Source organism: Castor canadensis, chromosome 1, assembly GCF_047511655.1.
Source record: "Castor canadensis chromosome 1, mCasCan1.hap1v2, whole genome shotgun sequence".
Classification (NCBI taxonomy): Eukaryota; Metazoa; Chordata; class Mammalia; order Rodentia; family Castoridae; genus Castor; species Castor canadensis.
Genome location: NC_133386.1, coordinates 172505 through 199511, shown reverse-complemented (window position 1 = coordinate 199511; position 27007 = coordinate 172505). Strand labels below are relative to the sequence as shown.

The following is a 27007-nucleotide window of genomic DNA, read 5'->3' as shown; positions in this document are numbered from 1 at the left end:
TTCTGTTTCAGTGGTGGTTGGAATTGTTCCTGTTCCTATTAATAAGCTAATTGAGGTGAGACAGGTCTCTGTTTTCCAGTTATAAAGGTCCCCAGCTCTTATTGTGTTATCAAGGGCCAGTCCAACACCTGCCAGCAGGTAGTCTCTCATTTCCCAAAGGCTAGATGGAGTTCCATGGCCACTAAGGAATCAACCACTGTCAAGGCCAATGGAAAACCACAAATGACTTAAAGCAAGGGGTAGGGTCAGTCATGGCAGGAAGTAGAAGACTGTTCATTCTATTACTGATCACAAGGCTTGGGGTTCAACATGAAATTGGATCTGCTCTCTGCCGCCATTGCAAATTATAAAATGAGTTGCAGAAGGCTTTTTACACTTTTACTTCCTGAAAGGGTTTGTACAAAATCAACAAGCTTCCTTAAAAGCATGACACAATTCACGATTGAGGCCATCAGTGCCTGCCATTTTCTTGGTGGGAAGGATTTTACTTACAGTTTAAATTTAACAAATACAGGTTTACTCAGATTTTCTGTTTTTTTGTGGGGGTGTCAGTTCTGGCAATTTGCATGGATCAAGGATTCCTTAGTCATCAGAAGTTGTTCAAATACTCTTTTCTGTTTTTGCCGAATCTGTAGGTATTCATAGTGATAGGGTCTTCCATTGTTAATATGAGTCATCTGTGTCTCCTCTCTTCTTATGATCAGTGCAACCACAGGTCTGTTTTATGAATGTCATCAAAGAACCAACCTTTTGTCCCACTGATTTTCTCTGCAGATTTAGGGCAGAAATTAGGACAGTCATTAGTCTCACTCACCTCATTTGTTTTCCTCCTTTCAAGAATCACCATTCTTTACTTCATAGGTCTATTGTCTGAAAACAGTAATTTCATATTTTGTTACGTTTTATTTAATTATTTAATTATTTAAAGTGAGAGAACAAATTCTGAAGGAATTATTCCATCATCGGTGGAAGCTGAAAGACAGGATACTTTTGGCTGTAAGTAATAGAGAAGCCTGGTTCCGTACTTAACTACAAAGAGAGGTGGTACCTAATCGGGTCAGGAGAGAGGGGGTGTGAGTGTGGGTGATTTGGTGGCTCCACCACATCACCTGGCCCACAGGCCTCCATCTGCTCTGCATGCTGGTGAGCTCCATCCTGAAAGTAGGCAGTCTGCAGCAGTTCAGGAATCTCACACATAGTGACTGTCAGAAGAAGAGGGACATTTTCTTTCTAGATCACCTTTTATCAGCTGCAACACGCTGTAGTAACATGTAATGTGTGCCAACTATGGGTTTTATGGTTGTGGCTTTTCTTCTTTTCCATTTTCAGATAAACTGTTACCCAAATCTTGGGCCCACGTTGCTGCAAAGAAATTCAATTCAACATCTAAATAAGTCACAATTTTTATTTAGTAGCAAATAAATCTTGCAGTCTACTAAAAGGACCAACTTGTTACCAGAGACACTTGCCTACACACACACACACACACCCGTTTTCTGTTTATCTATTCTCTTTCTCTTCATTTGCTCTCCCTTAGGCCCCAGCTTTGACCTACAGGTTTTCACCATGTTCTTCCTCTTTCTTTCCTTTTTTATTTTTCTCTTTTGTGTCATTACATTCCATTTTTAGATTCTCTTCCAGACTGATACATTGGGTGTAGAATAACCAAGGGAAAGAAGTCTGTGTGATATTGTTATTGGCACTCACTGTTCTCAGAAAATCTTGGTTCTTGTGCTCCAAATGGAAGAATCCAAGCAGAACACATGGATGGAGTGAGGTAGAATAGCTTTATTGAGGGAAGGGGAGTAACCATTCTACCAGGTGAGGGTAGGGAAGAAGAAAGGCCAGGGTCTCTTGGTAGGTCATTTTTATGCCACCTTGAACTTGGAGGTAGGGAGACAGTCTTTGACTGTCCTTCCCTTCTCTATGTGCACTATAACAAGTTGTAAAAGCTTTAGAATTTTAGCTGGGCTACTTACTACCACTTGTACTAGTTATTTAAACACTTTTTAATATTTTCCTTTTATCAAAGTAATATAATTAGAAGTTCAAGCAGTATTTCTAGGTTTGTAATGTAAATAGCCTTCACCCACATCACACCTTCCTATTCCCCATACCTTCACACTGATCTCTTAGCTACTTCTTGCAGAATTTATTTTCATATTTTAAAGAGGTGTTCCTGATGCTGCCTTTATTTCCAGCTGCGTAGTCTCTAGACTTCTGACTCTGGATCTCCCATGCTCATTTCCTGGACATGTGTATCTGTAAGTACACAGAGTCACTTTCCTTTTTTATTAGATTACCATTCAGCATTTACCTTATTATTCATGTAACAGTTATTCACAGTTGAGGCATAGGGTGTAGTTATGTGTCCTTTTTGAACATTGTTTTGTCTTTACTGGATTCAGTAATTGCCTGGTTTATTTGCTTATTGATTTTTGTATGTATTTATTACTTATTACCAAACTTTGAAGATCCCCTAACAATAGTCTAACAGATCAGGTGTTTTGAGGGCTTTACCCTTTTCTGGAACTATTTCTTCTGGACGCCCGGATCCTCCAAGCTACAAGAGTTTCCAGCTTTGGGCTGGGCATGGTGACTCACATCTGTAAACTCAGCTACTCCAGAAGTGGAGATCAGGAAGATCAGGTTAAAGGCCAGCCCTGGCAAAAAGTCCGCAAGACCCTATCTCAACAAAAAAATCTGACTGTGGTGGTTCATACCTGTCATCCTAGCTTCATAAGTAGGAGGCTTAAGTAGGAGACATAAGTAGGTTTGGTCCAAACTAGCCTTCATAAAAATTACTAAAGCAAAAAAGAAATGGGGGGGAAGTGAGGGATGCCTTAAGATAGAGTACCTGCCTAGCAAGCATAAGACACTAAGTTCAAACTGCATTACAGGAAAAAAAAAAAAAAAACTTTACAGTTTTTGTCCTGGGACTCCCTCCATCTTCTATTGGGCCCCACTTCCAAGATCCTAAATATTCTTCTTGAACTCATTTCTTAATTTTGAAGAATATCCTTTGGTAGTATTCTGAGATAAGGTAGAGAACATTTTTGAGCTTGTGCATCTAAACATCTTTATCCTATCTACAACTTAACTAAGATTTTGACTGAGCCCAATTCCATGTCAGCATTACTTTCTTCAGAATTTTGAAGTTGATACTCAACTTCCTGGGATCCTGTGGAGAGTTTCCATGCCATTCTGATTTCCAATTCTCAAAACCCATGTGTTTATCCCTGGTGTCTTGAAACTTTGTGAAGGTGTGCCTTATGTGGTTCCTTTTAGCTGTTCTGTGCTAGGCACCTGGTGACCCTTTAACTTGAGAACAAGTCTTCTTAGCTCTGGGAAGTTTCCTTGAATTATTTGAGTAATTTCCTTCTTTTCATTTTTCTCTATTTTTTCCTGTAATTCCTACTTTTCAGATGTCAGACCACTTGGTTTAATCTTCTGTCTTGTGCTTTCTCTTTCTCCATCTCTTTTTCATTTTCTCTTATCATTTGAGAGATGTCATCACATTTATCTTCTATGAATTTATTGTTTCTCAAGAGTTCTTTCTTATTCTCTGAATGGTCCTTTTATCTTTTCTCTTTCATGAATGTAATTTTATCTTCTGAGACTGAGGATAGTAAAGTTTTCTACAACTTTTTTCCTCCTTGTATTTTTTCTTCTTTCTAGTATCTGTATTTGCCTCCTTTGTCTGCCTTCCTCAAATATCTGTTGATTCTTGGTTATCTGTGCCTATTTAAGAGTGAGTGAGAGAAATGTGGTCTACTTGGAAGAAGCTCTGTAGTCCATGAAGAGTGTCATAGACAAAGGCTTTGGCTGGCCTGCCTAAAAGGTCCAGCCCTGATTCCTATTGCTCCTTTGTGTGAAAGTACTGCTTCTGAGTTTAGTCTCCTTTGTTGCTCTGTCTTAACACCTGAGTTCTTACCTCCACCTCCTAGGTTTGTACCTTCGGCCTGAAAGTCCTTTCTCTTAATCCTGTCTCAGCTTCACTGCCTCCTTTCTATCTTTGTCATTCCTATCTTTGTCCTCAGGCTGCTATAACAAAGTACCACAGACAGGGTGATTTATAAATAACAGACATGTATTTCTCACAGTTCTGGGCTAGAGTCTTGAGATCAGGATGCCACTCTTATCCTTATATACCAAATGGTGGAAAATGAACAATAGGGCTCTCTGGCCTGTCACATAGGGGAACTGATTTCATTCCCCAAGGCTCCATCCTCATGACTCAATCACCTCTCAATGACCCCACATCCAGATACCATCATGGTAGAAACTAGATTTCAGCATGTGAATTTTGTGGGGACACAAACATCATAATCCTTACTGTATGTTTCACTTATTTCTTAATACTTAGTGTGATAGTTTGTGTCCCCAACCACAATGTGCATTCCTTAATATAGAAGACATTGCACATATTTGTGATGAAATCCCTCTACCCTCAACTAGTACTGTTTGGGCACTGTACGTTGATTTTACTTAGAAGGAAAAATTAGTAGGGAATGAAAGCCTTGTATACTGAATGGAAGATTCCTTCACAAACTCCTTAATGTATCTATGGTGTCACTTCAACTTGGTAATATATTTTGGGTGCTCCATCAAGTGCTGTGCTAGAGATTCTGAAGGAAATCACTAATACTTTTGCCACTTTGCTTCTCTGATCAGGAGCCGTTGATCAAGCAGCCACTCCCTTGGAGTCATAGGGACAATTGTGGCTGTTCACCAGGAACCCGTCTATACAATGTGTGTATAGATAGGTTTGGGATGCATCTTAAGCAGTTTGGCACATTAATAACTGAAGCTTGTCAATAGTTTACAATGAAAAAAATTACATTGGTCCAAATATTACTCTTTGTTTACATGTGGTTACACAAATGCTCTCCTGATTGTTGAGAAGTGGGTAGAATGGAAAGTAGAGGAAGGTATGGAATTGTGTAATCCAGGACCTGAAGTGATCTTCTGCACAGGCACTGGGCCTGGGGTGTTCTGAGTCCATGTGGCCTTACTGAGGCAGATCAAAAGGACCCAACCTTCCTTAAGGTCATTTGGCTAGAGGTTAACCATTATTAGAACAAGTTCACTGAGAAAATTATTGAATGCATGTTCTAAGTACCCCTTAATGCATTTCCTTTTAAATGATGGAAGCAAACAGTTGTAGGCAGTTTGACTACTTGATCAATATCTGTCAAACCCTTTTCCTGCATCAGACTATGGCAGCAGTTGCCTGAGAGCAAAACTGAGCAACTACCCTAGGACCTGGAGAGATGAAAGCTGGATCAGGGGCCACTACTATCATCTCCATGGTTCCCAAGACTGTGAACGATATTGCTGCTATTCCTGAAGAACCATACCAGAGGCTACAATTGCAATTTCTGCCCTAGCATTTTCTGCAAGGCCTGAGAACTATCAATCAAGCAGCAGCTCCCTTGGAGGTTCCTGGAGCTGTCAACAGGACAATTCACCTGTCTTAAAACCCTCTTGGTTGCCATGGGGAGATGCCCCCAAAGAGACTGTCATGGCCACAACCCCAACTAAAATTTTGCCTTGGGAGGCTCTGCTTTGACAATGACAGCTTCAGATGACCCTTAGATGATCCCACTACAGACACTGCAGACAGGGACACTTCCCCTCTTCACTTGCCCCTGTGCTGCAGCATAGGCCCAAATAAAGCCTTGACCGAATGGTTTTATTGCCTACTTTAGTCTTATCATAGGTACTGTGCTGAGCAGGTTGCAAAAAGAGGTGATTTGCTAGACTGCTACCCCCAGGCACATCCAGCAGTAGCTAGAGGGCAGCCAAGCACAGAGACTGCGCAGAGCTGAGGCTATGAAGCACTGCAGAAGCCCTGAGAAGGCAAGGGCGGGCAGAAGTGAGAGACTACATAGAACTGAGAATTGTAAAGAGTCACAAGCCAGAATTGTTGGAAGAGTTCCAGAAAGCCACTTAAGAGTCACTAGCCTCCGCTGCTGAGCGGCATCCCACAGTCGCAACACTAAGAGCTGAGGGTCTTGGCACCCTAAGCTCAGAGCTGTAACATTAGCTGCTAAGTGCTGGCCCACTGGCATTGAAAGCCCAAAGCAATTAACAATAAGGTTGGATTCCTGACACCCCAAGCTCAGAGGTGCTGACACAAGGGGAGCTAAATTTTGCCTATTTGCGATTTCCATCCTAATACTGCACCACTGGGACAGGGCTGGCCTGAGTGAGCGTGGTCCCCGCTGCACGGTCGGGCTTGGTCTTACCTACCGGGCCCAAACCCGCCACACGATGCGGTGACCAGACACCCACGGTGTTCCTGTGGCTACTCCCTCTTCCAAAGCGCCACCCTGTGCCCCGAACCCTGGTCCTCTGCGGACCGGCGAGCAGTGGAGGATGAGGACCAGTCACTACCCCGCGCAATGACTGAGCTCCGAGGCAGCCCCCGTACCGTTATCCGCGCGGAGGTTCCAGGCTGGCCGGCGTCCTCACTGCCTCCCCGGCTTTGCGTGAACGAGGGCAGCCGCCTGCGGGGTGGAAAGGCCTTGCAGACCGCATCCCCTCGGCCTGTCTGCATGCGCCGCGGAGGCAGGGAGATCACGGCTTGAGGCCTAGGCCTAGGTCTAAGTAAGACCAACGTACGCTAGAGCCGCGCTGCCTCAGGATCCCCAACCAGGGCGGAAACTACGTAATCCTGAACCCGCCCCTGGGGCCGCGACGCGGTTGCTAGGGCAACCGGCCGACGCGTCACGTCCCCTGGCGCCTGCGTTCCACATACCTCATGCCCGGCTACTCCCGAAGCCCCCGCCCTGGCGCCTGCGCACATCGTTCTCCGCGCCCTGCGCCTGCGTGCAGCTGTCCTCGAGTCCCGCTCCGCTGGTGTCTCGGCGGTCCCGACCCACAGGCTCCGCCCTGCCCCTCCTCCGCGGACTGGGTGGGCCCTGGGGCGGAAGCGTCTTGAGCGAAAGCGGAAGTGCGCGCCGCGGAGGTGGTGGAGGTGAGGGCGGAGGTGGTGGAGGTGAGGGCGGAGGTGGTGGAGGTGAGGGCGGATCCCGACGTCTGCAACTGGTGCTGCGCTTCTGTAGATAGTGCCGGCATCTGGGTCTCCGCCTTGGCCACACACAGGTCGTCTGCGCTCGCCGCCGGGTCCGGTGTGGTGTCGAGCCGGCCGCCTACTGCAGTGTGTCAACGCCCGGCGCGGCGCAAACCCCGGCGCTCCCCCGAGGTGCGTCAGCTCCCAGCCTCGCCGGGTCAGGTCAGTCATTCCTCGAGGCCGCGCCTTTCCGGGCCCTGCCAGGCACCCCCAACTCTCCCCGGCCGCCGGGGTGCGCGAACCCGGAGGGGGGCGAGGCGAGGCGGCGCCCTGCCTGCACCGAGCGGCTCCCAGGGACCGGATGGCGGGAATCGGGACGCGTCGGCATCCCTGAGCGGGCTATCAGGACACTGCTGGGCAAAGGAGCGAGGCAGCGTCCCAGTGGCGCGCGTGGGCAGTGCTTCTGGTGTGTAGGATCTTCTTGTTTTGGACTCTTCCTCTACATTTGCTCTCTGATATTCCCGTCTTTGGGTCTTGCTGTTAGCCTCCCTCCCTGCCAAGATCCCATTTTGGAATTTTTTTTTTTTGCTGTAGTGCGGTTTGAATTCAGGGCTTCGAACTTGCCTAGCAAGCGCTCTACTACTTGAGCCACACCTCCAGTCCATTTTGCTCTGGTTATTTTTGAGATGGCACCTTGCAAACTATTTGCCCATGCTAGCCGTGATCCTATCAATCACAGCCTCCCAAGTAGCTAGGATTGTAGGCATGAACCCACTGGCGTCCAGCTCAAGTTCGTTCTTCATGCATTCCCTGTTACGGTTTTCTCATCCCATTTCTCCCCTCTCCAATCCACTGCTAGCGGGTTTTCCCAGACCTTGCCTTTCCTTTAGTGTGGGAGCTGTAGGTGCCCTTTTCTTAGTGTCTTTTGGAAAGCACCAGCAACACAACCTCAAGTCCCTCTCTGTTCATTTTGACCATCATATCTGTAGTTTTTAAAATTTCTACCCACCTAATCTTCCAAACATAGTGATATTCTTGAATACGTTTGGCACACCCAGAAGACGACAGGTAACATCTGAGGTCTCTTGCCATTTAGAGCATTTTAATATTCTACCCCATCTTGAACTGGAATCTGGGTATCGTTTATGGAATAAATTTACCAGAAGCTAATAAATTCAAGATTTGAGATACCTGGCTTGCCACCCACACCCCTCCAAGGCACTGGGAATTCAGTGACCTTTTGTTTATAATTTGTATCCTTTTTAAAAAGAAAGACCCCAAATTGTGTATTTCAGGCCCTGTACAATTTTAGTCATATCTTGCTTGCTGCCTTGAGATTTGCAGTCTTGTCTTGACCTTCCCCACCAGTCCCCACTTTCTACTCCTCCACCTTCTAGGTGTATTTGAACATAGGGAGATGGTCAGGAGATAACACATTGGGCAGAACTTGTAACTCTAATGTTGCAAATTCAAGCGCAGATATTATTACATTCATTTGATTGCTGAGTTGCCTCCACCTGGGTGGAAAGGATGGTAAGGATACTCCATGTAGCTGAGATCATAAAAGCAATTCTTAGCTCCATGGAAGCTAGAGTTCTACACTACAGATTGATTCAGAGCAATTTATTGCAACCTTTTATTACTTTAAAAATGAGGCAACACTAATGCTATCTGTTATTTTTATAGAGCTTAAATAACAAGTAAAAGTACTTCATTTTGCTTTCTATATTTTTGTAAGATGTTCTGTTGGAAATATCTTCAGGGATTTGAAACATGCCATTTAAAGTTAAATGTAAGGAACTGCTAAAGGATTTTTAAAGTAACAGTTTGAAGTTCACCCAATTTCAGAGGTAAATAATTATCTTATTTCTATAAATAAAGAAATCAGTGATGTGCAAAGAGGTTAAATAGTTTGCCTTCCTACAGTAAATCAGTGCCCTTGTTAACCAAAAAGAGCGGTACCTGAGCATCATTTTCCTTACAAACATACACATCTTCTTAAGAAGACACTTAAGTCAGCTTTTTTTTTTTTTTTTTTTGGTAAAGGATTGCACATGCAAGCAAGTGTTCTACCAGTTGAGTTATGCTTCCGGGCCTTTTGTTTTTAAGACAAGGTCTTACCCCTATCTTTGCCCAAACTGGTCTCCAATCCATCTCTTGAGTAGCTGTGGTTACAGGTGTGTACTACCACGCCTGACTAAGTCAGCTCTTATTATAGAACATTTAATATAAAGTGGACCAAAATTATACCCTTCCACATATCTGTTTGCACATATCTATATATGTCTACTGGGTTCTGGTAAAATGGGTAGTGTTAGAAGCTCAAAGACTTAACTCAGTACAGATTCCTGTCAATTGTTACAGTGTCATTTACAATAAGACCACGGCCAACTTGGGCAAGAGGAAAGTACCTTCTTGAATAGAGTTTTCAAGACAGTTTAGGTTTTTGCTGATTAAGCACCAAGGTATCCCAGTTATGATGGTAATTTTTCTAAAATACATTCTTTCTCTGTTTTTAAGTTGAATGTGGTGAATGTGATATAAACATTCCTTAATGATCTCAGGTGAACATGTTTAACATAATTTTTGTTGAGGTGGAAACAGTATGTTCTTAGGTTTGTTGATGCATGTGCAGCTGATGCCCCTGTTACTCCTTTGGAGTTTTTAATGTCTTTCTGCTTTTAGTTTGTCTGTCCTTTGGTTTCCCTGTGTCAGCTGGTAGCATACCTGCTTGAAATTGCCCTTTCCCTATACTCTTCTCTAGTCTGGCTTCAGGAGCTAATTGTTAGAACTGAGTAGAAAAATAGTCCATAAGTGGTAAAAGAGCCTGAAGGAGTTTCTCATGAATGTGTTGTTTTAACTTTGTGGACCTTTTAATTTATGCCCTGAATTCCAGATAAGTGAGGCATTATAAATGTGTATAGGTGTACACACATTTTCTCTTTTCTGTGTTCAGTGACAGTGGTTTTCATACCTCAGCCTCTAGGAGTTTTTGTAGACCTGCAGTGGGGTAAGGAAAGGCCAAAGGCACAGAGTTCTGGGTTTCTGGGAAAAGCCAAACACTACTGTCTTGACCATCCTGTTAGGGCCCTTGTGAGTGAATGGAAATAACCTATGGGAAGGAGGGCTGGGCCCACCTGGCATGTAGTAACCAGGTCACCCTTAAGTGCATCGAGGTCAGGTGAGGGGTGAGGCCTAGTGAAAGAAAGCCCAGCAATTGAGACCGGTGAGCTCAAGTCCCTAGTATTCCTGTTAGTTATTGCCTCCCTAACAAGTGCACCTGCCTTCTTTGCTGGAGTTTGTCTTTGACAGAACAGGGTAAACAACATTGACAGTGTGTCAGATTTGGGCCAGTGAAACTAGTGGGCACATCTGCCATGGAGCTTTTGGGATAAACTGCACACAAAGTGTCTACTCAGTTACATTTTGACATTCGTATATATACCTCCCGGCTTTGAGCCCTTGTCATCTCCTTTCAAGATCATCATCTAATCAGGGATTTGGTCTGTTTGTTGCTATATCCATGGCCCTAGCAGGGACCTGAAACATGGTAAAATACTCCACTCCACTGGCATTTACCAATGAATATAGGAATTTGGTTGTGTGGCAGAGTACTGCAATGCTTGTTTGCAGGTCATGCTTCTGGGGGCTCTGCTTGAGTCCATGGTCTCTGGGTCCAGACCTTCCCTAGATAAGCATTGGCTTATTAGCAGTTGAAGACTTTGAAATATACCTGAAGGCATCCTTAGGAATCAACGGAAGAAGGGTGCTGTTGTTGGTTTCTACCAGTGTTTGTAAGTTGAAAGACCGAGAATAAATGAGCTTCTGGATTTCTCCTTCTCCTTCCCAAATCCCTATTCACTGGTAACCCAGTAGTTGGGACTGGTCTGGCTGTCAGGAGAGTGGAGCCATACCCAGGGGTATGGATATTCCAACTGCCCTGTGTGCCTACAGCTCTGCACAACAACTTCCAAAATTTCCTGAATTGATGTTTGCTTCCCAAGCCCTGGGGTAAGCTGCTGGAGGGCAGTGTTGCTAATTTGCACTCTATCTTTGGCCAGAATTGGGGTCTATAAACTGTGGATCCCTGATTTTTCTGTATATAGCTGCCCTTGGGTTCATTCGTTTATTCTTTTTTTTTTTGCAGTACTAGGGCTTGAACTCAGGCCCTACACCTTGAGCCACTCCACCAAACCCTTTTTTTTGTGATGGGTATTTTTGATAAAGGGTCTCGCGAACTGTTTGCCTGGGCTGACTTCAAACTACAGTCCCTCCTCATCTCTACCTACTGAGTTGCTAGGATTACAGGATTGAGCTTCTGGCTCCTGGCTTCATTCATTTATGCTTTCAAATACTTATTGGTCTCCTCATATGTGAGACATTGTACTGATTGTTGTGATGTGACAGAGAACGATGTCATTGCTCTGAGAGACCCACCTTACTGGTTGTGATTCCCAGAGTGCCTCAGCTTCTGTTTTGGCAATTAAGAGGTCTACCTAATGAGTTATAACTTATGCTTTTTTTCTAAATAACCATTATCTAGGTGTGAAAACTAGAATTCATTTTATGCATACATTTTTCAGTCATCCTATAATAACTACCTTTAGAAAATGAAAAGTCACCATACATGCTCTTAGCGATAAAGGAACACACACAAAAAATAATTAACTAAAGCAGTATTCATAGCTTTCTTTGTTGGACATTTTTTTTTCCCACACCGCATGGAACTGAGTGGATGTTCTGAACAGTCAGCAGTTGAAGACCCCAAAACACACTGAAAGGCATCTTCTAATGTCCTTTTCTACCCAGGCTTTTCTTCATAAATGCCATAGAGCACACTGTTGTGCTACACTTCCTGAGGTAGTTTGTGATTCCAAATGTGAGAACTTGGCAATGTGAAAGACAGGAAGAACTAGTGCCTGCTCTGTAAGAGTCACAGTTTTTTTTTACTACAAGGAAACATTTGAATAAAATCAAAGCAGAGGATTGAAACTGAGTTACTGCAAAATAAAGAGAATATTTTGAGAAATTCACTGTTGTCATTTGCAGTTTTAATAGAAAACGATTGAAACAAAAACTCATTGGAAAGGGAAGGCAGCCAGCTAAAATGGCAGAAGCTGTCATGCACGTGTGGGTGTGTCTGTCTGGAAGGAAAGTGCCAAGTTTGTTTTGTGCCCTCCCAGCTCTGCCTCCCTGTGTGTTGGTTTCTGTGTCATGAGCCGTCTATCCACTATCTCTGAGCCCAAGAGCTTTCTGGAAGAGAATCTGCACATAGTTACTGAGTTAGGTCTCATTAGTAGGAGTCTGTTGGACCCCAGCACCCAGCATAGAGCTGGAGAGAAGCGGGGTTTTCACACAACATAGAAACTGGTCAGACTCCAGATTTATCTTTGACTTGTTCATCCTCAACAAAACTATGCATGCAAAGCCTTCTTAATTGAAAGCTAGGCATGGGACCAATTGTTTAGAGTTTATAATATCCGAGTGTTGTTTTCTGTCCATTCCGACCAGCCCTTGTGTTCTTGTATACCCTTTCCAAAGCCTTTTCCCTATTTATTTATTGTCTAGGATAATATTAAGTGATCTCCTGCACTGCAAAAAAAACAAAAAGTGTCACCTTCCTGACCATAGGGGTCCAACAGAACCCTCTAATAGCTAAGATAATCATGTTTGGATCCCAGTTTCAACTTTAGTAACTCAAATACCTTGGTTACATTTCCACGATAAACTCTATACCAATAATAGTTCATTTGTGATTTGGCGGGGGGGGGGGGGGCATATGTATTCATATCGTTTAGTAATGTCATGAGTAAGACTTCTAGATTTCAACATAAAATGTGTGATATTTATGTCTGTCTACCCAACTTTTGTATGTCTTCCCTTTTTTGACAGTATTGGAGTTTGAACTTAGTGCTTCACACTTGCTCTATGACTTGATCCACACCTCTAGCTATATTTCTTCCCTTTTAATGATTGTTAAACAGATAAGTTGAGTCATATAGTATGTGCTGTTTTTGTCTGGCTTCTTTTAGTTAACAAAAGTATTTTGAGAATTGTCCATGTTGCATGTTTCAATTTATATTTTAAGTTTTTAAATATAACTTCTACTAAGTTCTTAAGTGGAAGATCATTACTGTTTAAGAACTTAACCTGTTTTTGAATTTGGTTGAGAAATACTTTGAATAATAGTTTTAGTGAAAATCTTTAAAGATTGCTGTGGTGTACATTGTCCTTATGAAAGTCCAGCTCCAGTCATTACATATGCTTAGGTAAAGTGGCTGCTGTTTCATTTGAAAACTCTTCAGGCTCCTAGCCAGCATGTCATATTAGCTCAGTGACATGAGCTTTTTGGAATATTAAATATTTTGTTTGCTTTGAAGAGTGCCATCTGTCTAGTGATAATACCGTAGTTACTAATTATGGATTTATTTTTTCTTTGCAGATCCTTTCCAAAGTTCAGTTATGGGTGTGAGAGGTTTGCAGGGGTTTGTGGGAAGTAGCTGCCCACATATATGTACGGAAGTAAATCTCAGAGAACTGGCAGAGCACCACCAAAGCAGGCACCCTGGATGTACTCCTACCATTGTAGTGGATGCCATGTGCTGTCTCCGTTACTGGTACACTCCAGAATCTTGGATCTGCGGTGGCCAATGGCGAGAATACTTTTCTGCTCTGCGAGATTTTGTTAAATCCTTTACAACTGTTGGCATCAAGTTGATATTTTTCTTTGATGGCATGGTGGAGGAGGATAAAAGAGATGAGTGGGTAAAGCGAAGACTTAAGAACAACAGGGAGATATCCAGGATTTTCCACTATATCAAGTCACACAGGGAGCAGCCAGGGAGAAACATGTTCTTCATCCCCTCAGGGCTGGCCATATTTACTCGTTTTGCTCTGAAGGCACTGGGCCAGGAAACCTTGTGTAGCTTACAGGAGGCAGACTATGAGGTAGCATCCTATGGTCTCCAGCACAACTGTCTGGGGATTCTTGGGGAAGACACTGATTATTTAATTTATGACACTTGCCCCTACTTTTCAATTAGTGAGCTGTGCCTGGAAAGTCTTGACACCATCATGCTCTGTCGAGAGAAGCTCTGTGAAAGTCTGGGTCTCCAAGTGGCAGACCTTCCTCTGTTGTCCTGCCTGCTTGGCAATGACGTCATTCCAGAGGGCATGTTTGAAAGCTTTCGGTACAAGTGTTTGTCTTCCTACACTTCTGTGAAAGATAACTTTGATAGAAAAGGCAATGTTATTTTAGCTATATCAGAACATATATCCAAAGTTCTTCATTTGTATCAAGGTGAGAAAAAACTAGAAGAGATGTTACCTTTGGGACCAAACAAAGCTCTTTTTTACAAAGGAATAGCATCATATCTTTTGCCAGGACAGAAATCTCCATGGCTTTTCCAGAAACCCCAAAGTGTAATAATGGACAAGCAGGTAATATCCATGAATTCAGATCCTGACTGCAAGCAAGAGATCCCCATATATGCAGATCCTGAAACCAAGGAAGAAGTTCCCATGTGCACAGATCCTGAATCCAAGCAAGAACTTCCCGTATGCACAGACCCTGAAGTCAAGCAAAAATTACCTGTAGGAACTGACCGTGAATTTAATCTAGAAGCACCCATGTGTACACACCCTGAAATTAATCAAGAAGACCCCATGGATATGGAGCCTGAAATAAAGCAACAAGTAACTGTGGTCTCAGACCCCAGAATCTTAAAGGTAGGTAAATGTGCCTCCCTCAGTCTAAGAAGCCATGATAAAAATATATCCACTGGTGAATGTGTTAGTGAATATTTATTGACCACCTGCTAAGGGACTGCAGGGAAACACAGATAGGCACCTCTGAGTCTAGTTAGTAAGGATGACCCTGTATGTAAAAGCACATTGTAACCTACTTTTGATACTGTCACATGAATATGATGGGAAATAGCTGTAGGAATTGTAAGGTACAAGGAGAAGGCTCCAAAGAAGTTTCTTTCCCCTAAAAATGTCGTTATTGCATCTTTATCTTTGAGGTAGTGTTTTGCTGGATATGGAATTTTAGGCATTTTTTTTGTTGTTCAGCAGTTTAAAGGTGTCATTATATTTTCTGGCTGGCATGTTTCTCATGGTGACAATGATTCTTCTTACTGTTGTCCCTGTATGTCATATGCCTTTTTCCCTCAGCTGTCTGTAGGATTTTTTTTCTCCTTATCATTGATTGGTTTTCAGCAGTTTGATGAAGAAGAGCTTTGCATTCTAAAGCTCTGTAAGTTCCCTGTCTCCCTGTGGGTCTCTTGAGCTTCTTGGATGTGTGGGTTTGAATTTTCTGTCATGTTTGAAAGAAGAGCTTTATTTCATCAAGGATTTTTTTTTGTCTGAATCCCTTTTATGTCTGCCTCTGTTTATTGACTTCCTATATAAGGGGCCCACTTATTGCTTATTCTCATGTCTAGTATTTTTTGATAGTTTGCTGGAACTTTTGGGTGCTTTGAAGAATGTTAAAACTTATTCTGCCAGCACTTAATTTTCCTGGTCCTTCCTCGAACCTCACCTTTAAGGAGGTTAAGGAGAGGTTAGATATGATAAAGATTAAAATGCGTAAGCAAAGGGTGGTTGGTTCTGATTTGGAGAGGAGGAATCTGTTTAGAAGCCTGTGAAGTGGGGGTTGGGAAGCAGTTGCAGGAAATGTTCCAGGTGGGATTTTTGCTCTTGAGGCACAGGAAAGGTGAGAGAGGACTGTTGGTGAGAAATGACGAAGATGTTCTGAGCCTGGAGACCGATAATTTCTATGAGGACAAAATGGCATAAAAGGAGACAAAGGACACTGAGGTGTCATAGTGGGGCCAAAAGTATGATGAAGACTTTGTTATTCAGATGTCCTGAGGAGGGAAGTAGGGAAACTTTTTCTAAGAAGACAACATGGCAGTGATGTGAAGGATGGGTTGGAAAGAGGGCCCAGTTAGGAGTCTTTTGCAGTGACTCTTGTGAGAGTCACTTAGGAGGTCTTGAGTAGATGAGGAAATGAGATACTACAGAAATATGATGATTGGTAGACAGTTGGAGGCAGGAGGAGGAAAGGTAATATAAATGGATTTGAACCTGGTAGTCCAAAGGAAAGAAAGCACAAATGCCACTCAGTGTCAAGAGTTTGAATGGCAGTTACTCATTTGTAAGTGCTTTAGCAAAACTGGCCTATGATGAACACTGTCAACTTTCTGTTTGAAGCAGGTTTTGTTTCACTGTGTGTTTTCAAGAAACCTATTTGAGTTTCAGGTTGCTAGGACTCATCACGTCCATGCAGAAAGCTACCTGGTGTACAACATCATGAGCGGCAGGGAGATTGAGTGCAGCAATACCCTGGAGGATGAGCTGGACCAAGCCCTGCCCAGCCAGGCCTTCATCTACCGTCCTGTCCGACAGCGGGTGTACTCACTCCTACTGGGAGACTGTAAAGGTGAGAGCTGCTTGGTCTTTTATAGCAGTAGTTCTGCTTGGAGTTGAATTCTGGGAAACTTCCAGATGAAGTAGAGTGCTTTCTTTCAGGTCAAGCAGACAATTAAGCAGGTTTTGTTTTTCTGTAAAATCTACAGTTAAGAATGCCACTCACATCTGCAAAAAATTAAGGGTTAATGCCACAAGAGATCTACATCTTAATTAGCAAGCAGTTGATCAGAGTCTGTTCCCATTGCCTACTTAGCAAAAAGAGTAGGAGAGAACCATCAATGTCCAGAGCAGTAAAAATGAGAAGACTTTCAACACCAGGTATAAAGTTAACTAGGGCCTCTTAACTCACTGTTAGGAATAGTTTGGAGTTAAGTGCCATGGACCTAGAGAGAAGAGGGATGGTGTGCGCATTAAAAAGAAATTTCAAGTTGAAATTTGGAAGGAAGGGGGAAGGCTGGGGTTCTGAGAAAGGACTCAGACTCCGAGTGCTCAACTCCCTCCGTATTTATTGAGTTGCTGTGTATAGCTATTGATCACGAAGCACATGTGGTTTAATAGTTAACTTCCGGGCAAAACAGGATATATTTTTAAATTTCTGTGCTCTGAAAAACAGCATGTAACACTGTTGAATGCTGAAACAATCATGCGTGCAAGGAATTCATGGTTCTTAGAACAATGCTGGGAGGACATTGTCTGCAGTATCACATCCCATAACCAGATACTCAGTCTTCTAAGTAATCTGGCCACAAGTTCATGAACTTCTGATATTCATTACATCACATGGTCTCCAACAGTTAAGAGCATAGAAGAGCACTTCATATTACACACCAGTGAATTGTAATGCATGTAGTTTACATCTTAGGTTAGACCTTGTTCATCCTAAGGAACTTTATGGTCTTGCATTTTAGACAGAAGCTTTATGGTCTGATTGGAGGGCTTTGATGATAGCACACTGTGACTATGATAGGAGGGAGAAAGTAGGATGCTGGGTAAAGGCTGTCTGAAGACCATTATTTGCCTGAGTACCATTATTTCAAACATCAGTTATTAACAATGTTGGTCTACTATTTCAGAAAGTAAACATTTACATAATCTTAAAATGGTGATATGAACATAGATTAAAAAGACAGTATTCTTTTGGTAGTAGTACATTCTTAGAGTCCAGGGTTCAGTAGACTTCTAGCACTACTCAGCATGTGCTGCCTCTCCCTACATGCACTGCAGACACCCATGTAACCTAAGGAAGAAGACACAAAGATGTTCAAGATGTGGTTTAAACACAGAAATGAAAGAACCTGCATAATAAACTCTGGAGCTAAATACTGTTTAAATATTTTTTCCTATTTTTCTTATGAGGATTTTCTGCCCATGTTCTTTCTTAATTTGAGTGATTACACATTAACTAATAATTTTTTTTAAAAAAAGTATATCCCTTAGGCTGGCAGAATGATTCAAGTGGTAGAGCACCTGCCTAGCAAAATGTGAGACCCTGAGTTCAAACCCTAGTACCACCAAAAAGGTATCTTCCTCATGAAACAAATTTTACATTATAGAATAATATTTACTTGGAATTATATTTCATTTAATGAGATTAAGCCATATAAACTTCATATAAATTTCATACTTTGCTGATGTAATTTATTTATAGTCATACAGAAAACTTTATTAGATAACCACATAAAGAGGGAAAATTACTCAAATTGAACTTGTCTTCATAATTGATCTTGAATTCCTTTTTCCCCCTTCAACTTTTTGGCTTTGTACATGAAGTTTACATGATGAGGATATGAAAATAAGATGTTGCTGTTGGTTTTTTATTTATGAAGTATGCTCCAGTATCTTCTTATCTTAGTTTATGCCATATGCTAAGATTGTATGTCTTCTCATTGTTGGATATTGTGTTCTATCAGTAGTGCCTGTATGGCTCATTCTTAGCTGTTGAGAGAAGACATTAAAGTGTCCGTCTATTACTGGGAATTTGTCTGTTTATTTCTTCAGTTCTGTTGCTGATTGTGTCAAGTATTTTAAAGTTCTGTTGTTTGGAGCATATTTATTGAGGGTGGTTATTTTGTAATGAATTGAGTATAGTAAAAATGGAAAGTTACAAAATTTCCCTTTTTAAAAAATCTGGGCTCAAACAATAGATACCTGCCTAGCAAGCATGAAGTCCTGAGTTCAAATCCCAGTACCACCAAAAAATAAACAAACATTTAAAAATCTGAAATAGTCCTTCTCCTGAAGTTGACTTTGATATTAATATATGTACTTATGTTTCTAGCGATTAATGTTTATGTGGTCCATCTTTTTTCCTATTGTTTTTCTTTAAAGCTATTTCTTAGTATTTAAAGTATATCTCTTTAAACTGCATATTCGGCCTAACAATCTTCCTTTTTTTCCATTAATTTTTTTATTAGGATATGTTTGTTGTACAGGGGATTCATTGTGACAATTCCATATAGGCTTATATTGTACATTGGTTAGATCACCCCTACTGTTTTCTCTCCCTCAACTCCGTCCCTGCCCCACTTAAAACTGTTGTAAGAAGTTTCTTTGTTCTATTTTGTATAAGTATATGAAGTCCATCAACTATATTCCCTCACCTTAATCTCCTTCATTCACCCTCCTTTCCCATTAGTGTCCCCCCAATACCTATTTTACAATCTTGTCTTTGTTATTAATAGCTAAGTCCATGTTCAAAGGAGTTTTTCAGTGTATCCCTGTCGTGAGTATACTTTACTTTAGTCCATTCAACCCCTTTCATTTCTCTCCCTTACCCGTTTACCTCCAACCCCCCATTTTTGACAGTTTTCAATATATATCCTTATTTCCTCTGCCTTCACAGATACTGTGTTTTATGATATTATTAATGCTCCTTCTCCTTTCCTCTCCCCCCTCCCCGAGTTCCACAGAGTAGTTCCACTGTTACAGACATGTTCTATGTATGAGTTTGTGTATAGTCATGTTTGTTTTAGTGGATATGTTTATCTTTTGGCTCTGTCTTCCACGTATGAGAGAAAACATGAGGCCTTTGTGTTTCTGAACCTGGCTTACTTCACTTAACCTGATGTCCTCCAATTGCATCCATTTACCATCAAACCACATATTGTCATTATTCCTTGTGGCTGAGTAAAACTCCATTGTGTGTATATACCACGTTTTCTTGATCCATTCATCAGTTGTAGGGCTTCTGAGTTGTTTCCATAGCTTGGCCATTGTGGATAGTTCTGCGATGAGCATCAGTGTACAGGTGTCTCTGTTATATCCTGACTTACATTCTTTGGATAGATGCCCACGAGTGGTATCACTGGATCGTATGGCAGTTCTGTTTTTAGCTTTTTGAGGAATCTCCATACAGCTTTAGATAATGGTTGTACTAATTTGCATTCCCACCAACAGTGTATAAGAGTTCCTGTTTCACTGCATCCTCACCAGCATTTGTTGTTTTTCTTGAATATGGTCATTCTAATCAGGGTGAGATAAAATCTTAGTGCAGTTTTGATTTACATCTCTTTTTTAGTCAGGGAAGTTGAATATTCCTTAGTTATTCATTGGCCATTTGTATCTCTTCCTTTGAGAATTCCCTGTTTAGTTTATATGCCCATTTCTTCATTGGGATATTGATTCTTTGGGAGTTGAGTTTTTTGAGTTCCCTGTAGATTTTGTATATTAGTCCCTTACCAGATGAAGAGCTGGCAAAGATTTTCTCCCATTCTGTGGGCAGTCTCTTAAGTCTAGAGACTATTTCCTTTGCTGTGCAGAAGCTTTTTAGTTTAATGTAGTCCCATTTGTTCATTCTTTCTCTTAGATGCTAAGCCTTTTGAGTTCTATTTAGGAAGTCACTCCCTATACCTATATTTTCCAGTGTATTTCCTACTGCTTCCTGTAGTTGTTTCAAAGTTTCAGGCCTTATGTTAAGGTCTTTGATCAACTTTGAGTTGATATTGATACAGGGTGAGAGATAGGATTCTAATTTCAGTTTTCTGCATGCAGATATCCAGTTTTCCCAGAAACATTTGTTGAAGAGGCTGTCTTTTTTCCATTGTGTGTTTTGGGCTCCTTTATTGAAGATCAGTTGGCTGTATCTGCATGGCTTTATAGCTGGGTCTTCTGTTCTGTTCTGTTGGTCTTCATATCTGTTTTTGTGCCAATACCATGCTGTTTTTATTGTTATGGCTCTGTAGTATAGTTGAAGTTAGGAATTGTGATACCTCCAGCATTGGACTTTTTACTCAGAATTGCTTTGGCTGTTCTAGGTCTTTTGTGTTTCCATATAATTTTAGGATTGATCTTTCTATTTCTGTGAAGAATGCCATTGGGATTTTGATAGGGATTGCATTGAACATATAAATTGCTTTTGGTAGTGTGGCCATCTTCACAGTGTTGATTCTACCAATACATGAGTATTAGAGATCTTTCCATCTTCTGAGGTCTTCTTCAGTTTGTTTCTTCAGTGGTTTATAGTTTTTATTGTAAAGGTCTTTTGTTTCCTTTGTTAAATTCATTCCATAGTACTTTTCTTTTCTTTTCTTTTTTTTGAGGCTATTATAAATGGGATTGTTTCCCTGATTTCTTTCTCAGTCTGTTCATTATAGGAAGGCTACTGATTTCTATTAATTTTGTATCCTGCTACTTTGCCAAAAGAGTTTATTATTTCTAATAGTTTTTTTGGTGGAGTTTCTATGGTCTTAGGTATAGAAACATGTCATCTTTAAAAAATATTTTTAATAGTTCTGTGAGTTTTTTTTTTTCTTTTTGAGACAGAATCTTGCTGTGTCACCCAGTGTGGCCTCAAACTCACAATCCTCTTGCCTCAGCCTCCTAAGTGCTGTAATTACAGCTACCATACCTGACTCAGTACCTCTGTCTTTTAATTGGAATGCTTAGACCATTTACATTTAATGTAATTGTGGACATTCTTGGGTTTGTCTTCCATTTTGTTTTTTTGACTTCTTTAGGATTCATTGAATGATTTTTATGATCTTGTTTTATAGCCTCATTTAGGTTTTTAGATTTGTCCTTTTTTTTGTTTGTGTGGTCACCCTAGAGTTTACAGTATATATCTTTAACATGCAACTTACCTTGGAATAATAGTGTGTTAACAGATGCATAAAGTAAAAGCCTCCCGACAGCTTTACTTTGGTTTTGTGTCTCCTGAATATTTTTTGAAAACTTCAGCTTGAAATATAGACTTACACAAAGAGATAGTACATAGATTTCCTTGGACTTTTACCCAGCTTCCCCCAAAGATGACTTCAGTGACTGTTGTGTAACATCAAAACTAGGAAATGGACACTGGTACAGTAAGATTAACTAGGCTGCAGACTTTACTCACTTTTGAACACATACTTGTGCATGCATGGGTGTGTAGTTCTGTCTTGCCCTCTGTAAGCACCTCTACAACCAAGATGCAGAGCTAGTTGCTATTGCCCTTCCGGGCCAACTCTTCCTCCTCATCCCCTGCAGCTACTATGGGCCTCCATCTCAATGTCTCCATTCATTTCAAGACTACTGTAGTGTGTAACCATGCTTTAAACCCATAATACATGGTTGATGTTTTTAGTTTAAACCAGGGGTTGGCAAAGCTTTTTCTGTGAAGGACCAGACGATAATAAATATTTTAGGTTTTGAGGCCCCCACAATCTCTGTAACACCACTCAGCTCTGCTGTTGTAGTGTAAGAGTAGCCATAGGCAGTGTAGATAGATGACTGAGATTACACCAGCAGATCTTTAGTTTTCCCTTACAGCAAGATTTGAATTTTATGTGATACTCCTCAGTCATAAAACATTCTTTTTTCTCCCGACCATTTAAAATTATGAAGAGCTTTATTGGTTTTCAGACTATGAAAAGCAGGCAGGCCAGTTTGGCTCATGGGAAGTAGTGACAATGCCTATTTTAAGCACTGAATTGTTTTTTTTAAAGAAATTAATAAGTGAGAGTGAGTCTTTTGTATTTGGCATTTCCACTGTTTGTCATTTCTTTGTGTGAATTCCAACTCATATCTTCCTTCTTTATCAAGAGAACTTGCTTTGATATTTCTTACTGTGAGTCTGAGATTTCCTGAGGTTTTTTTTGTCCTGAAAATGTCTTTAATGCATCTCCATCTTTGAGGTAGTGTTTTGCTGGATATGGAATTTTAGGCATGTTTTTTGTTCATCAGTTTAAAGGTATCATTATGTTTTCTGGCTTGCATGTTTCTCATGGTGACAGTGATTCTTCTTACTGTTGTTCCTATATGTCATATGCCTTTTTCCCTCAGCTGTCTGTAGGATTTTTCTCATCATTGGTTTTCAGCAGTTTGATGAAGAGCTAAAGCTCTGTAAGTTCCCTGTCTCCCTGTGCGTCTCTTGAGCTTCTTGGATGTGTGGGTTTGAATTTTCTGTCATGTTTGAAAGAAGTTGAGCTTTATTTCATCAAGGATTTTTTTCTGTCTGAATCCCTTTCATGTCTGCCTCTGGACTGTTTATTGACTTCTTATAAAGGGCCCATATATTTGCTTACTCTTACATCTAGTATTTTTTGGTGGTTTGCTGGAACTTTTAGGTGCTGTGAAGAATGTTAAAACTTATTCTTTCAGCACTTAATTTTCCTGGTCCTTTCTCAAGCCTCACCTCTAAACTTTAATCTCAGGGTTAGTCTGCTGTCACTTCTGCAGAGCTAACACCACCCTGTTCTTCAGTCATGGCTTTATTGGACTGTCACCTGAGCTCCTTGATTACTAGATGATGGGAACACTGCTGTCATTAGGCTCCATATAAGCTCCAATGGTTGGTCAGCTCCTGTAGCTGATACTGCCTGATAAAGGGACAGCCTTGTCTTCAGCCATTTGCAAGGGTACTTGGCTCTACATATCCCAGGTGTGACAACTAAATCACTGTTTGTTGTGAGGCTGCATTCTGGAAAGTGCCTCTGGAGGGAAGTTGGGGTGGTTTAGCATTGTTTCTCTTCCCTCTGGGATCATAGGCTGACACTGCCCAATGTCCAGCAGTGAGAACAGTTGTTTCAACTGCTCATCTAGTTCATGTGTTGCTGATGACTGGCAGCACTACCATTCTTAGCTGCCTTGTCTTCTAGTACCACAATGCTGATGAATTCAACTGCAAGGTGCCTTGTGTTCCTTTTTATCTTCGGGGTAGTTTGGAGGTACTCTTAATCCTTCATGTTTAGCACATTTGTTCTCATGATCTATTTTCTCTTACTGGAACTGCCATGAGTTGAATGTCAAACTTCTTAGAGTGATATTCTGCTTCTTCATCTCTTAATTCCTATTTTTGTTTTCTTGTCCTACATTATTTTTCAGCTGTATCATAAAGGAGCTTCCCCCACTCTTTCCACTTTGTATCACAGCCTGTGTTCCCCTGACCTGCTACTCTTGACTCTTCATTAAAGCTCTGTGTCATCTTTGTAGCATCTGCCCTAACACAGGAGTTGTGATGAAATCTTTCCTCCCTCTCTGAGGTTCCTGTTCTCTGCCAGCCTCCACACCTTGGAATCCTATATACCAGAGCTATCTCACTCATTTGGCAATGCCTGAAAAGTTGTTTCCAGTTGGCAAATATAAAATCTGTTTTTCTTGGTTAGGCCAGTCTTCTGATCTTTAGGCATGGACCTGATCAATTCTTTTTATCCTTCAAGTCCTTAAAACTAACTCCTCCAAAAGTCAGCTCTCTAAGCATGTGATGCCTTTAATTCTGAGACTTACCACAGTGGTACTTGCATGCTTATTCATGTGCTCATTTGTCTGAGTCCCTTGTCCTCACTGGGGCTGAGAGCTGAGCTAGATGGAGGTCATTTTGCTATACCTAACAGATTTCTTGGTGTGAATCAAGAGATCAGTGTATATGTTTTGAATATATGTTTGAAATATTGTCTCTTCAGGTGTGTTTGCATTTAGTAGGGCATTCCTTAGAAAAGGGTCACTCTGGTAGTTGAATTCTCTCCAGGTAAGAGAAAGACTTGGTGAATGGCTATCTCTATCTATGTCAGTCTGGCTAGCTGAATGGAGCCCACTCACGTAAAATCCTGACCACATGGTATAAGCCTGTCTCATATTTGCATGGCATTTTGGCACTTGAGGCCTGAATTCCAAGGTCTGAAGTAGCAGGCTAGTGTGCTGGTACTTAGAGCTTCTCATTGTAGGTGCCTGTTGGATCCTGACCTGCTGAGCCAGCTTCTGTGATGGTCCCAGAGGGAACCTCTTTAGGGTGTGTAGGTTGGTATTACTGTGTATGTACTTTGTATAGTTGAATATGTGGTATTCATATGATCTGATGTTGTTGCCAGCACCCACAGCCATCTGCCCATTCTTGGCTTCATACCCAGTCTTGCCTCTGATTCTAACTCTGTTTTTTTGTCTTCCTAATGTCATCATAGCTTAAATCACTTTATGAAACCTTGTGCATTTCAGGATGTAGAAGAGACTTGAAAAGATCAAAAGGCAGATATGTTCTCTAAGTCTCACAAGTCATGGGGAAGCCCACACATGCTGGCAGCCTTGAACAGTTGGTTAGTCCTTTGTCATTTTCATTCTCCTCATTTCTGCCCAGCAGACATTCTAAAGATGCAGGGAAACTTTGGAGTTGTTGGTAGCATGTAACAAGAACAGTCATCAGTTTCTGAGTACAGACTTTGTCCATTGGTTCATCAGCTCCTCAGAGTCCTAAAGATCTACTTAAAGGTGGATTTTTCAAATATATACAAAAAAAATAAGAATATAAGAACTAAGGCCACACACAATTACAGATTAAGCCTGTAATATAAAAGTATTATAGAACCATAAGGACAAATATATTTTCTTAAAAGACTGGATGATAATCATTAAATTGGACATCCCAGTGATGAAGAGGTTAAATTAACGTTGCTTCTCCTCATTCCTTTTGCCCCTCCCCAGTGCCAGCCCCACCCCTACCCTGGAATCCTCCCAGTCTGTCCCCTTTGCCTATGAGAGGAGGTTGAGCACCATTTGGGAATGTGTGTGTGCATGTGGTCCAGGCATAGTTTTTAGGCAAGACATCAGAAATATAAATAGTTCCACAGTTTTACTCCCAGGAAAAACAAGATATGGTTAAAAAAAAAAAAGATTTTTCATAGTTGAAAGGTATATCTGCTTTTTGGGAATATCAAAATAACAAGCTTGATGTTGTTGTCTGTTTGCCTGTAAAATGGCCAGCATGAAGGTGTTCTATCGCAGAGACACAGTATTTCTTTCACCTTTGAATTCATCCCAGCACAGGAAAAGTTCCTGTGGCAAAAGCAACCTTCTCTTAATGAATGCCAGGCTATGTCTTCTTTTTCTCAATGTATAAAAGATTATTTCATTTTTAATTCAGACAAACCAAACTATGGCAAACATTTCTGACAGAGTTTCAGAATGATGAGGTGCCTCAGAGAATGGGCTACATTTTAGATTTTCCAATAGAATTCTTACTCTAAGCAGGTCTCAGCCTGCTTTTGAAAGGCAGTGGGAGGTGCAGCTGCATCTTAGCGAGCCATTACCTGGGCCAGAGGTCCAAAAATTCCTAAGGATGCATCTGAAGGAGTTAGGTCAGATAAAGACATTGTCCAGATTAGACTTACTCTTTGCAGATGCCACTGTATGCTGCACTTTGGATAGAGGGAAACAAAGCCACTGAAGGCCTGTTGCACAATGAATGACAAAGGTGAGTTTGGAGCACAGTCTGTAGGACCCTGGTTGTGATTTAAATTGCCCCACAGAGAATATGAAGGGTTTCTTTCTTTTCTTTTTTTTTTGATATTTTGGTTTTGGTCATGGTACTGGGGGTTTGACTCAGGGTTTGAATTCAGGGCTTCATAGTTGTTAGGTAGGCACTCTATTGCTTGAGCCACTCCACCAGCCCTTTTTGGTGTTGGGTGTTTTCAAGAGAGGGTCTTGGGAACTATTTGCCTGGAGATGGCTTTATACTGTGCTTCTCCTGATCTCTGCCTCCTGAGTAGCTAGGATTTTAGGCGTGAGCCACTGGTGCCAGGGAAAGATGAAGTTTTTAATATCCCTTCCTGCTTATTTCTCATTTCTTTTCCTGTGTCCTTCATAATTTACCACAATTTCAGATGGAATGTCATTTAGACAATGAAAAACCATGTCAACAGGTATAATTCATCTTTTATCCTTTGTCTAGTCAATCTTATATATGAAAACCAGTTTTTCCTGTGCAAACCTCTGTATAATGCATGGCTGTCAGTACTGAATTCTGACCAGCATACTTTTAATTTTGGTGATTTCCTGAGACAGTTAGCAATGTCTTCTCCAGTGAGTCAGTGAAAGCCGTAGCAGTTTAGGACATTGTCCACTCAGGCTGTCTTTTTAATGTGGCAGAATCCTCCACAAGAGGATTACATAGTAAGTGGGCAGTGTTTTTCTTTCTCTTTTAATCTATAGGACTCTTTCTCAGGTTTTCTTTTAGTGTGAAATTGATGTTGAGTTGAACGTGTTCATTAAACTCAGTTCATGAGCATCTGGTTTATCCTCTGCTAAAGCATGGCAAGTCTTTGCTGTCGGGAGGTCATAGTTAGGGTGGGTAGTAGGCTGCATGTAGGA

General features: G+C 41.4%; 1 protein-coding gene and 1 long non-coding RNA gene across 9 annotated transcripts in view; one reads left to right on the top strand and one right to left on the bottom strand.

The window, feature by feature from the left end:
- Positions 1-464: 464 nt before the first annotated feature.
- On the bottom strand, positions 465-6844 carry LOC109700765 (uncharacterized). Its single transcript, XR_012447057.1, has 2 exons — positions 6437-6844; positions 465-1362 (listed from the first exon to the last, which is right to left on the bottom strand). It is a non-coding gene; the product is annotated as an uncharacterized lncRNA (long non-coding RNA).
- A 12-nt stretch (positions 6845-6856) lies between these two features.
- Positions 6857-27007, top strand: part of Fam120b (family with sequence similarity 120 member B) — a 64494-nt gene continuing 44343 nt past the window's right edge. For 3 of the 8 annotated variants that reach the window (XM_074069885.1, XM_020186076.2, XM_074069892.1), the window contains exons 1-3: positions 7055-7240; positions 13461-14746; positions 16283-16463. In XM_074069885.1, coding sequence (XP_073925986.1) covers positions 13481-14746; positions 16283-16463 — 1447 coding nt within the window. In that variant the 5' untranslated portion in view covers positions 7055-7240; positions 13461-13480. Of the gene's footprint in view, positions 6983-7015; positions 7025-7052; positions 7241-7306; positions 7485-13460; positions 14747-16282; positions 16464-27007 lie in introns of those variants that run through there. The other 5 variants (XM_074069912.1, XM_074069878.1, XM_074069900.1 and 2 more) reach the window with 5 other exon arrangements.